The sequence below is a fragment of the Halichoerus grypus genome, chromosome 7 (assembly GCF_964656455.1).
Source record: "Halichoerus grypus chromosome 7, mHalGry1.hap1.1, whole genome shotgun sequence".
Taxonomy (NCBI): Eukaryota; Metazoa; Chordata; class Mammalia; order Carnivora; family Phocidae; genus Halichoerus; species Halichoerus grypus.
Genome location: NC_135718.1, coordinates 26,510,020 through 26,522,499, shown reverse-complemented (window position 1 = coordinate 26,522,499; position 12,480 = coordinate 26,510,020). Strand labels below are relative to the sequence as shown.

General features: G+C 46.9%; 1 protein-coding gene across 2 annotated transcripts; it reads left to right on the top strand.

The window, feature by feature from the left end:
• The first annotated feature begins 332 nt into the window (after positions 1-332).
• NOLC1 (nucleolar and coiled-body phosphoprotein 1) lies at positions 333-12,085 on the top strand. 2 transcript variants are annotated; one of them, XM_036086501.2, is made up of 13 exons: positions 333-540; positions 3,246-3,301; positions 3,413-3,552; positions 3,656-3,786; positions 5,006-5,171; positions 7,299-7,405; positions 7,525-7,672; positions 8,045-8,173; positions 8,370-8,480; positions 8,799-9,443; positions 9,626-9,732; positions 10,117-10,209; positions 10,359-12,085. In XM_036086501.2, the coding sequence occupies exons 1-13, from the start codon at positions 421-423 to the stop codon at positions 10,515-10,517; spliced, it is 2,112 nt and encodes a 703-aa protein (XP_035942394.1). In that variant the 5' UTR covers positions 333-420; the 3' UTR covers positions 10,518-12,085. The 2 variants fall into 2 exon arrangements, with proteins under 2 accessions (XP_035942394.1, XP_035942388.1); XM_036086495.2 differs by having other exon boundaries at positions 3,410-3,552.
• Positions 12,086-12,480: the final 395 nt, after the last annotated feature.

Genomic DNA, 12,480 nt, shown 5'->3' with positions numbered 1-12,480 from the left:
CAAGGACAGCTCAAGCCCGCCGGTCCACTCTACTCTGGAATGCGAATCCCAGCTGCGGCTCCAAACCGCAGCTCTGAAGGAAAGGGCTCGAGCTGAAAGGGCGCGGGAAGTCTGAAGTTTTCCCGCCACTGGTGAGGGCGTGACCAGTGACGTCAGGGCTCCGCCTTCACAAGGTGGTGGACGGAGGGCTCCGCCCTTAACAAGATGGCGACACTTGTGGCACCGGAAAGAGCTTCTAGATTTCGCCTCGATCCTGCCACCAAAGTGGAGGCGGGACTACCCTGTGGAGTGTGTCCGCCCCTTCCGCCGGGCGCCCGCGCCGCGCGATGACGTCACAATGGTTCCGCCCTCACCCCTCCTGGTTCCCGAGTTCCTGAGTCTTGAGCGTCGGCAACGGTAGTGACGCGTATTGCCCGGAGGATGGCGGACGCCGGCTTGCGCCGCGTGGTTCCCAGCGACCTGTATCCCCTCGTGCTCGGCTTTCTGCGCGATAATCAGCTCTCGGAGGTGGCCAATAAATTCGCCAAGGCAACAGGCGCTGTGAGTGCGGCCTTGGGACAAGGGCTGGGGTGGGATGACCACAGGTCTTCGGGCCCTGACATGTTTAGGTTTCCGGATACCGAGGTCTGTAGGGTCCGCCAATCCAGCCTTTGTGCCGAGCTCTCGGCGGTGACCCGAGAGCCTGGAGTCCCGGCACCTGGTCTCCCATGAAGTCTCACTAGATAGCATTGAGTCTTGTTGCTTTTTTCTGTTGAGCGGTGCAGCGACGGCAGCGTGGGATCCTCGTGGCCCAGGTCACGTGGCTGGCGGAGTGCGGCGTGGAGGAGGGAGCGTGGTGTCCCACCGGAGGCGTTGGAGGCTCTTGGTTCCTTCTTGGGTTTTACATTGGCTGATGCAAAGCGTGACGACCTTAACTCTCAGTCGAATTTACCCCGGACTCAAATATAAAATTGCTTTAGAAATGAGGGATGGGATTTTCGTTAATAAAGAAGAAAGTGAAAGAGAGTAGAGACATGGTTCTGCTTTTAGGTGTATCAAAGCAAAATTGAACATCATAGCCCTGCCAAGCAGTGGGCTTGGATCTTTGACTTCTGGAATCAAACACATCTAGATTTGGGACCAGGCTCTGTTTTCTTAAAATGTATAATCTGAACATCTTGCTGAACCTCTCTGAGTTTGTTTCTATTCCTAAGGGAGATGCCATCATCCACTTCATCAGATTTTTGTGAATTTCAGTAACATGATAAATATGAAGTGGCAATTCCAGTGCCTCGTGCTTAGGAAGCATCAGTGAGTGAAAGCTGTTATCATAGTTATGGTAATCTAGGATGTTCCAAACACATGTAAAAAGTGGACTAGGGATGTGAAAGGTTTGGAATCTCCCTAAAGAAAAGCAATCATGGGGCACCTGGGTGGCTCAGTCTGTTAAGCGTCTGCTTTGTTCAGGTCATGATCTCACGGTCCTGGGATCAAGCCCCACGTTGGTCTCTGCTCAGTGGGAAGCCTGCTTCTCCCTGTGTCCCTCCCCCTGCTTGGGCTTGCTCGCTTTCTCTGTCAAATGACTAGGTAAAATCTTTAAGAAAAAAAAAAAATATGATGCATGGGAAAACATCTTGAGAGAGGGTAGAGTATAGTCTTTGACAGTCTTCTTAGCCTTTGACTAAGAAGATAAGTTTATTCTTTGGCAGAATCAGGCTGCACAAGGACAGAATCAAATCAGCTTCAGAAAGGACTTCCCTTAAGCTGGGACAGCCTGCTGTGTGATCTCCTACAACTGCTTTCATATTGGAACTGTTTTTTGAATTGACCATTAGGGAGACTGCAAAAAGTATTTTCACAATGGGCTGGATGGAATTGGGCCTTTCAGAATCAGGATTTTTTTTTTTTTAAAGATTATTTATTTATTTGAGAGAGAGAGAGAGAGAGAGAGCATGAGAGGGGGGAGGGTCAGAGGGAGAAGCAGACTCCCTGCCGAGCAGGGAGCCCGATGTGGGACTCGATCCTGGGACTCCAGGATCCTGACCTGAGCTGAAGGCAGTCGCTTAACCAACTGAGCCACCCAGGCGCCCCAGAATCAGGATTTTTTTATATAACAAAAACTAATCTTTCTGGAAGACTTACTAAGGGCCAGATGGTGTTTCCAGATGCTAAGTCCTCTATATGCCTTATCTCTAATTCTCTCAACAACTTAATAAGATGTATTAAGTATTATCTCCATGTTATAGAGAAGTAAACAATCTCAGAAAGATTAAGTAATTTGCTCAGGGTCACACAGTAATAACAGGCAGAGGTGAGTTTCACATCTGCACACTTCTAACTCTGAGCCTATACTCTTGTTGGTACTGTAATGCTTTGCAATTTTTTTTTGCATCAAATAATCTATATCAGTGTAATTAATAGCTGAATGTAATTTTGTACTGAGTATATAACTTAGCTTTTTAACCAGTATTGGAGGCTGGATTCCTATGATTTGGTATTATGAACCACATTTCAGGAAACAGCCTCTTCCGTTAATGTTTGTGTCCTTGTTTCACAGGTAAGGATAAATTCCTCGACAGTGCATTGCTAGAGTAAAGAGAAAGCACATTTTTTTTTTAAGATTTTTTAAAATTTTTATTAGAGAGTGCGCACGCGTGAGCACGAGGTGGGCAGGTGCAGAGAGAGAGATGTAGACTCCTTGCTGAGCAGTGAGCCTGTCACTGAGCTGGATTCCAGGACCCTAGGATCATGAGCTGAGCCGAAGGCAGATGCTTAACCGACTGAGCCACCCAGGCACCCTGGGAAAGAAGATTTTTTAAAAGGCTTTGATAAATAGGATTGACTAGGGATAGATGGTGACAGAAACTGTAGGAGTAACCCAAGTTTTTGATGTCAAAAATTGGGAAGTACATAAATAGGTTATTTTTCAAGTAGGAGAAGTCTCACAAAGATGTAACAATTACATGAAATATAGTAGGTATAAAAGAGGTCACTTTTTAAAGATATTGTTTATTTATTTGAAAAAGAGAGAGCAAGTAGCACGAGCAGGGGGGAGAGGGAGAAGCAGACTCCCTGCTGAGCAGGGAGCCTGATACCGAACTCCATCCCAGGACCTGAGATCATGACCTGAACTGAAGGCAGACACTTAACTGGTTGAGTCACCAGGCACCCCAAGCAGGTCATTTTTAAAGAGAGAATAAAATAAAATCTGGTTTCCCCCTAGAACAACCAGGATAAAATTTTCTTACTATTTTTTTCTCCTATAGACCCAACAGGACGCCAACGCCTCTTCTCTCTTGGACATCTACAGCTTCTGGCTCAAGTAAGTCTTCCCTGTACCACTGTGACTGTTTTTCCCCCAAGGAGTTGGGCTGTGTTCCCTGGTGTGGGAAGGTCCTGATCCCCCAAAAGTTAGCCTCATCTATCTCAGCAGGTCCACCAAGGCCCCGAAGCGGAAGTTACAGGCAAATGGACCAGTGACTAAGAAGGCTAAGAAGAAGACTTCATCCAGTGACAGCAGTGAGGACAGCAGTGAGGAGGAAAAAGCCCAAGGACCTCCAGCTAAGAAAGCTGGTAATGCTGGACAGGGAATTGGGGTTAGTGGTTCCCAGAAAGGAATTTGTAGCCTGCCTGTACCACATGGCTGATTCTCACTGGGGTCTGTGGTTTTGTTCAGTTGTACCTGCCAAGCGGGCCAGTTTGCCTCAGCATCCTGGAAAGGTTGCAGCCATAGCATCAGAGAGCAGCAGCAGTGAAGAATCCAGTGATGATGAGGAGGACAATGACAAGAAGAAAAAGCCTGTTCAGGTTTGCAACTTGAGGAAGGAAAGAGGTTGTTTAAGGGATTAGAAAGAAGAAACCTAAAGTCGTGGCTTGTAGCTTGGAACCAAGGGATGGCGGTGGGTATATAACAGGTGGCTGTGGGGGTGCCTGGTTGGCTCAGTCAGTAAAGCATGGGACTCTTGATTTTAGGGTTATAAGTTTGAGCCCCATGTTGGGTATAGAGATTACTTAAAAAATAAATAAATAAGGGGCGCCTGGGTGGCTCAGTTGGTTAAGCCTCCTACTCTTGGTTTTGGCTCAGGTCATGATCTAAGGGTCCTGGGATCTAGCCCCCATTGGACTCTGCTCAGCAAGGGGTCTGCTTCTCTGCCTCCCTCTCCCTCTGCCCCTCCCACCACTCCCAACCATGTGTGAGTGTGCATGCGCCCTCTCTCTCTAAAATAAAATGAATCTTTAAATATATAAAACATATATAACAGGTAATCATGGAGGAGAAAATAGATGTATGAAGTTTGGAAAGGATACGTGAGGGTGAAGTTATACCCTGAATCCTAGGAACCCATTTTCTTTCCCAGGCGGTGCTGGGGGCAGGGGGAAGAGGGAGAGGGAGAAGCAGATTCTCCACTGAGCAGGGAGCCTCGCTTGGGGCTTAATCCCAGGACCCTGAGATCATGAGCTGAGCTGAAGGTAGACGTTTAAGTGACTGAGCCACCCAGGAGTTCTCTTTCTTCCTCCCTCCCTCCCTTTCTACCTTCTTCCCTTGTCTTCCCATCCCTTCTTTCCCTGTTCTTTTTCTTTCTTTCTTTTCTTTTCTTTTTTCCTTCCTTCCTCCTTAAGATTTTTGAACTATTTTTAAGTAATCTCTATACCCAGTGTGGGACTCAAACTCATAACCCCAAGATCAAGTTGCATGCTCTACCAACTGAGCCAGCCAGGCACCCCAATATTTTTGTTTCTCATGAAGAATTTGGTGCCCTTTCCAGAAGCTATCTTTTTTTCTTCTTTTTTTTAAGTACACTCTGTGTCGCACATAGTGCTTGAACTCCTGACCCCGAGATCAAGAGTTGCATGTTCTACCAACTAAGTCAGCCAGGCTTCCTCAAATGTTGTCTTGCTCAGCTTTCTTTTGCTCTTACTGCTCCATTAGCTTCTAAATAAAAGTCTACCATGGTTTCCACCTTAGGATGCCGTTTGGGTACCCAGAACCTCTTGTTGATTCTCCTCATTGTGTGTTTCCTTACAGAAGGTAGTTAAGCCCCAATCCAAGGCAGTCAAAGCTCCTCCTAAGAAGGCCGAGAGCTCTGATTCCGATTCAGACTCAAGCTCAGAAGATGAGTCACCAAAGAACCAGAAGCCAAAGACAACACCTGTGGCAGCTAAAGCTCAGACTAAAGGCTCAGCCAAACCAGGTACTATTTCTGTTCCCAAGGGACCAGGCTGGGGACTAGCTTGCTCTGGGGACTGGTATTAAAATTGCTCATTCAGGGGCACCTGGGTGGCTCAGTCGGTTGAGCTTCTGCCTTCAGCTCAGGTCATGATCTTAGGGTCCTGGGATTGAGCCCCGCATTGGGTTAAGATTCTCTCTCTCCGTCTCCCTTTGCCGTTCCCCATTCCGTGTGTGCATGCTCGTGCATGTGCGCTCTCTCTCTCAAAAAAATTGTTCATTCAGCACAGGGGTGAAATGGCACTGGTTGTTGAGCTAGAAGTATTGATTAGTGTCTCCTCCCCCCCCAACCCCCCCTTAAAGAGGCTTTTTATTGGGGTTAGTAACTGGAGAAACAGTCTGCAGTGAGGAAAAATGTGTTTTTAAAATGGTATCCAGAGGCACCTGGATGGTTCAGTTGGTTGGGTGTCCGACTCTTGATTTCAGCTTGGGTCCTGATCCCAGGGTCGTGGGATTGAGCCCCATGTTGGGCTGCATTCAGTAGAGAGTCTGCTTGAGGAATCTGTCTCCCCCACCTCCTCCCCCCAGTCTTGTGTGCTCTGTCTCTCTCTCTCTCAAATAAGTTAATCTTTTTTTTTTTTAATTTATCTTCTCTTAAAGATTTTATTTATTTGAGAGAGAGAGACAGATAGGGAGAGAGAACAAGAGCGGGGAGGAGAGGGAGAAGCAGGCTCCCCGCTGAGCAGGGAGCCCAGTGTAATGCGGGGCTCGATCCCAGGATGCCTGGTCATGACCTGAGCCAAAAGCAGACGCTTAACTGACTGAGCCTCCCAGGCGCCCCTAAAATAAATAAATCTTTAAAAAAAAAAAAAAGGTATCCATTTGCCCTTCTTGTTCATTTCATAGATGATTTACATTCCCACAAATGCCATTCTGTTATGATCGCTTATACATCTATCCTTTGTGCTTTTTTTTTTTTTAAGGTTTATTTATTTGAGAGAGTGAGACAGAGAGCACAAGATGGGGGAGGGTCAGAAGGAGAAGAAGACTCCCTGCTGAGCAGGGAGTCCGATGTGGGACTCGATCCCGGGACTCCGGGATCATGACCTGAGCCAAAGGCAGATGCTTAACTGACTGAGCCACCCAGGTGCCCTCCTTTGTGCTTTTCATTGCCATCATTTCTCCTCTGTATTCACTCCATAGGACATGTGAGAATTTAAACTCTTTTCTGTAATATTCTTGTGATGACAGGTTATGATTTATTTATTTTTTTTTTTAAAGATTTTATTTATTTATTTGAGAGAGAGAATGAGACAGAGAGAGAGAGCATGAGAGGGGGGAGGGTCAGAGGGAGAAGCAGACTCCCTGCTGAGCAGGGAGCCCGATGCGGGACTCGATCCCGGGACTCCAGGATCATGACCTGAGCCGAAGGCAGTCGCTTAACCAACTGAGCCACCCAGGCGCCCGACAGGTTATGATTTATAGGAGTTTCTCTGAATGGAAGTTGGAGTGAAAGATTTCATAGAGCACGTCTGAATTATTTACATCATATCTTTTTTATTTTCTTTTTAAAGATTTTATTTATTTGAGAGAGAGAGAGAGCTTACACATGAGCTGGGGGAGGAGCAGAGTGAGAGGGACAAACAGACTCCCCTCTGAGCCCAGAGCCTGACACAGGCCTTGATACCATGACCCTGAGATCATGACCCGAGCCGAAATCAAGAGTCGGACACTTAATGGGTTGAACCACCCCGGCGCCACTACATCGTATCATTTGTTAAAGATAGTTTTCTGCTTGGGCGCCTGGGTGGCTCAGATGGTTAAGCATCTGCCTTCGGCTCAGGTCATGATCCCAGGGTCCTGGGATCGAGTACCGCATCGGGCTCTCTGCTCCTTGGGAGCCTGCTTCTCCCTCTGCCTCTCTCTCTGTCTCTCATGAATAAATAAATAAAATCTTAAAAAAAAAAAAAAAAAAAAAGATAGTTTTCTGCTTGAAATTGGTCAGGAAAGTCCTCTTTTGATAGTCAGCCGTGGCAGTCCCTCATGCCTGCCGTAAAGGCAAGAGAATTGATAGACTCCTAAGTTCTGAGCTAACAGGTTTCCGTGGCCCATTAAGGCCTTGATGCTTCTTACCGGATTTTTCCCTTCCTAGGTACCCCAGCTCGGCTGGCATCGAAGCTAGCCAACGGTGAGGTGGCCGGCCGCAAGAGCAGCAGCAGCGGCGAGGACTCGGAGGCGGCGGCGGCCATAGCTAAGAAGGTTTGGGCCATAACTTCTACCAGGGGACCCGGTTGGGGTTGGTGAGGGTGTCTCCATTTCCTGGCAAGATTAGTTGGAGCAGCTTTTTCCTGTGGTAACGAATTTTCTGTATGATGCAGACTGTACCTAAAAAGCAAGTTGTGGCCAAGGCCCCAGTGAAAGCCACAGCTGCCCCTCCCCAAAAGAGTTCCAGTAGTGAGGACTCCTCCAGTGAGGAGGAGGAGGAGGAGGAGGAAGAGCAGAAAAAACCTATGAAGAAAATGCCAGGTGAGGTTTGTTGTTTTTTTTTTTTTTAAGATTTATTCGTTTTTTAGAGAGCACGAGCAAGCACGCACGCGTGGTGGGGGCAGGGGGAGGGGCAGAGGGAAAGGGAGAGAATCCCAAGCAGACTCCCTGCTGAGCATGGAGCCCCACCACAACACTTGTCTTTTTTTTTTTTTTTAAGATTTTTATTTATTTCATTTATTTCAGAGAGAGAGAGAGCGAGCACGTGTGCACAAACGGGGCAGCAGCAGAGGGAGAGGGAGAAGCAGGCTTCCCAGGCCCCTGGGATCATGACCTGAGCCGAAGGTAGACGCTTAACTGATTGAGGAACCCAGGTGCCCTGACACTTGTTTTTGTTTTTGTTTTTTTAAACAGGTCCCTATAGCTCAGTCCCTCCGCCTTCTGCTGCCCTATCCAAGAAGTCCCTGGGAACCCAGGCTCCCAAGAAAGCTGCAGAGAAGAAACAGCCTGTGGAGAGCAGTGAGGACAGCAGCGATGAGTCTGGTGAGTCCCCAACCGTGGAGAATGGGTCTGGGGAGTAGATGAGGAATATAAAAGACAAAAATGCCTCTATGCCTTTTGTTTTTCACTGAAGCAAGACAGTGCTTAAGTTTCTGTGTGGGTCTTTGCAGCCTCCTTTTTATTGCTTTTGGTTGGGTTGGGACTCTGGTCCCAGCCTAATGCCATAGGTTCTCTCCAGATTCAAGTTCTGAGGAAGAAAAGAAACCCCCAGCTAAGGCAGTCATCTCTAAAGCAACCAGTAAACCAGTTCCAGCAAAGAAAGCGGCAGACAGCTCTTCAGACAACTCAGGTGAGGCATATGGAGGCAGCTAAAGCTCAGACTAAAGGCTCAGCCAAACCAGGTACTATTTCTGTTCCCAAGAGACCAGGCTGGGGACTAGCTTGCTCTGGGGACTGGTATTAAAATTGCTCATTCAGGGGCACCTGGGTGGCTCCGTTGGTTGAGCTTCTGCCTTCAGCTCAGGTCATGATCTTAGGGTCCTGGGATTGAGCCCCGCATTGGGTTAAGATTCTCTCTCTCCGTCTCCCTATGGAGGCCCTCAGGGCATTGGGAGTTCCAGGGGCTCTCTTCATTCTGATTTCTATGTATTCTTTGCTCTCTCTCTAGACTCTGACAGTTCTGAGGATGAAGCTCCTTCCAAGCCAGCCGGTACCACCAAGAATCTACCAAGTAGGCCGGTTGCCACTCCCAAGCAACCTGCAGCTAAACCAGCCACAGCTCCCAAGCAGCCTGCAGGTAGTGGCCAGAAGCCTCTCACCAGAAAGGCTGATAGCAGCTCCAGCGAGGAGGAGAGCAGTTCTAGTGAAGAGGAAAAGACGAAGAAGACTGTGGTCACCCCCAAGTCCAAGGCAGCCGCCAAAGCAGCTCCATCTTTGCCTGCCAAACAGGCCTCCCAGGGTGGTGGAGACAGCAGCTCTGATTCAGATAGCTCTAGCAGTGAGGAAGAAAAGGAAGAGAAAATGTCAAAATCTCCAGGTAAAAAGAAGCCACAGAAGGCAGCAGGAGTTGTAACTTCTTCCAAGGCAGCTTCCACAAAGAAAGCAAAGGCCGAGAGCAGCAGCAGTTCTTCCTCTGATGATTCCAGTGAGGAAGAAGAGGAGGAGAAGCCTAAGGGCAAGGGCACTGTAAAGCGACAAGCCCTCAAGACCAATGGGACCTCTGCACTGACTACCCAGAATGGAAAAGCAGACAGGGATAGCGATGAGGAAGAAGAAGAAAAGAAAAAGGCAGCAGTGGCAGTTTCTAAGCCAGGTCTGTATCCAAAGAATCTGTCTCCTTAGTTTGTCCCCCCAAATATGGGTGGGATATACACTTGGGGGATGGGGTAGGGAGAGGAGGCCCACGATTAGGTTTCCAGTTGCATGCCCTGGGTGTGGGAACCCGGGAGGAGGAACATGAAACTGGTCTCCTGAGTCTGGCTTTTTGTTTCGTAGGTTCAGGAAAGAAGCGGAAGCAGAGTGAGGCTGCCAAGGAGACAGAGACTCCTCAAGCCAAGAAGATAAAGCCCCAGACCCCCAACACATTTCCAAAAAGGAAGAAAGTAAGTTATCTTATTTTCTTCTCAGGAGCCAGCCTTTAAAGAGTAGAAAGGGGCACCTGGGTGGCTCAGTTGGTTAAGCGTCCGACTCCTGATTTCCTCTCAGGTTGTGATCTCAGGGTCGCGAGATTGAGCCCTGAGTAGGGCTCTGTGCTCAGCGCGGAGTCTGCTTGGATTGTCTCTCCCTCTGCCCCTCACTCCATTCTCTCTGCCCCCCTCAATCAATCAATCTTCAAAAAAAAAAAAATAACAGTAGAAAAAAAATCTGGGATCATCTTGACAACTCTCTGCCTGGCCTGGCACTCGTGCACATGTGTAGCTAAGGAGGGCTTTTCTGTTGAATGGCCACTCCGTCTTTAACTTATTTCTTACTTCATTCTTCTCTAGGGAGAAAAAAGGGCATCATCCCCATTCCGAAGGATCAGGGAGGAGGAAATTGAGGTAGATTCTCGAGTGGCAGACAATTCCTTTGATGCCAAGGTGAGGGGAGAGGGTGTTTGTCATTCTTAAGGGGGATGGATGGAAGAGAGGGCAGCTTTTTGGTTCAGGTTGCCTTGAGCAGGGAGAAGAAAGTAACAGGGCCTTGATGTTGTTCTTCTGTGTATTAACCACTTCTCTCTGCTTACCAGCGGGGTGCAGCTGGAGACTGGGGGGAGCGCGCCAATCAGGTTCTGAAGTTCACCAAAGGCAAATCGTTCCGGCATGAGAAAACCAAGAAGAAGCGGGGCAGCTACCGGGGAGGCTCCATCTCTGTCCAGGTCAATTCCATTAAATTTGACAGTGAGTGACCTGGGGCCATCTGTGGTGAAGCCGGGGTGATGATCCAAGACCACTTACTTTCCCCAGTGGACCTGGGAGACCCTCACTCTATTAAGGAAGGGTCTTGGTGAGGACAGCAGTTTAGAATAGGTCCGAAGACTTTGCTTTGTAACATCCTCTCTCGTCCTTTTCTGTGTTCGTAGTTTTGTACAGATTTGTTTTTGAGTGTTGAGTAGCAAGGACAACATAAGGGGCGTGTTCTTTTTTAAGAAAAAGAAAAATTTAAGTTGTCATTCCCTCTTCCTGTTCTGTGAAAGTCCTCATACTAAGAAATTTGTATATTTTATATTAAATCATTTCCTATTGATTTTTGTTGTGATTTCACAAGTGGGTTCCCACAGATAAAATCTTAGCTATTGCCGAAGACGTAGTAAAGGTCACATTATGAGTTTTTATAATTGGAGAATTCTGCCTGTTGTGCACATTTCATCCGTCCTACCCCTCACAGCTTTGGGAAGGGGCAGTTAAGAGTGGTAAATGTATGTGTTTGCTAAGCATGCACTGTGTAGTTTATCCTCATTCATGGGGTTTAGGACTGATGTTTTCAGCGAGCATGGACTTAACTACTTTTTGGGATAAAATTTACTTTTGTTACAGGCAAAATTCTGGTGTAGTGTGAATGCCATGCGGTTAGTCTAAATATTTTGTTTTCTGTAATTTTAACATCTAATGTTTGCAATACGTGTTTAGTTTTTTAATTTGAAAACATAAACTTTTCTATTGTTCAAAGACTTTTTTTGATGACCCTTAATAGTACTAAATTGAGGACTGCATTTCCTTGTTTTTTACATTTTAGAGAACAAAATAACAATATGAAAAGTATATATCACTTGGTATTTCTGTTTTAGTAACAGTGGTGACACAGAATTAGTTTCATTAACTCCTATGTGGTTGGAAATCACTGATCAAGAAGGTGAAAGAATAAAAACTATAATTAAAAATTTCAATTCTCAGTAGGAATTAGATTACATTAGTCAGGCAAATTTATAGGTAACCTGTGTGTGTGCTGATGGAAATGGGAAGAACCTTTATAAAAGCATATTAGGGGGTAAAACTCAAGTAGGGTGGGATTGGGAGAGCATCCCAACAAGATTGTTGTGTTTTGTAGTTGGAACGAGGGAGCAATTGATGTGCCCCTTTCAGAACCTTAACTGTCAGTGGAAGTAACAGTAAAAACCAGTGAGCAGAAATACGACTCTGAGGCCAAGTTGGCTGATCATAAAGCTGTAGGAGATGACAGTGTTTGGCCAGAGCAAGATGGGAAGGGAAGAGGCAACAGCAAACTCTGGAGGCTGGGACTGTTCCTGAGCTGGGAAAGTGTGCCCTAGCTTCATGGATGAGGGAGGTATAGGTTTTAAGATTAGCCTCCCCTTGTTTGGATTCCATACTTGCCAAGTAACTTGATAGTAAGTTGGTTTTCCATGTAACTGCCTCTAGGAGGAACATGCACCATTCATGCTGACATAGGTACATCAGTCTGCATGGTAAAAGTTATCCATCTTACTACAAAATAATAAACTGGCTGGTTTATAACGTGTCTTGGGAGTTTTTTATTGTGAGTCCAAAGCCCTCCCACCTACTCAAACCAGAACAATTTGGGTGCCAGTTAGAGGGCTGGAGTGAGACCTGTGAGTTCACTGCAGACCTTCTTGGCAGCAGCTTGCTGGCTCTTCTTGGCCATACCTTGTCTCATGGTGCCTTGTCCAGGCCGTAGTCCAGAATGTGCACAGTCTAAACTGGGGTTGGCAGAATGGCCTATGGGTGAGTCCAGCCAACGGCTTGTTTCTGTAATGCTTAGACGCTAAGAATGGCTTTTACATTTTGATTTTATTTATTTGTTTTTAAGTAGGCACCACACCCAACATGGGGCTTGGTTGTTTACATTTTAAAAATGCTTGAAAGAATATGTGGCTGACTTTATGTGGCTCACAA

What these genes read in the sequence shown, in the direction of transcription:
- NOLC1 (XM_036086495.2), top strand. Translation starts at nt 421, where the DNA reads ATGGCGGACGCCGGCTTGCGCCGCGTGGTTCCCAGCGACCTGTATCCC. An exon ending in CGGCGGCCATAGCTAAGAAG is followed by an intron (nt 7,406 to 7,524) that starts GTTTGGGCCATA and finishes TGTATGATGCAG; the next exon opens with ACTGTACCTAAAAAGCAAGT. An exon ending in ACCTATGAAGAAAATGCCAG is followed by an intron (nt 7,673 to 8,044) that starts GTGAGGTTTGTT and finishes TTTTTTAAACAG; the next exon opens with GTCCCTATAGCTCAGTCCCT.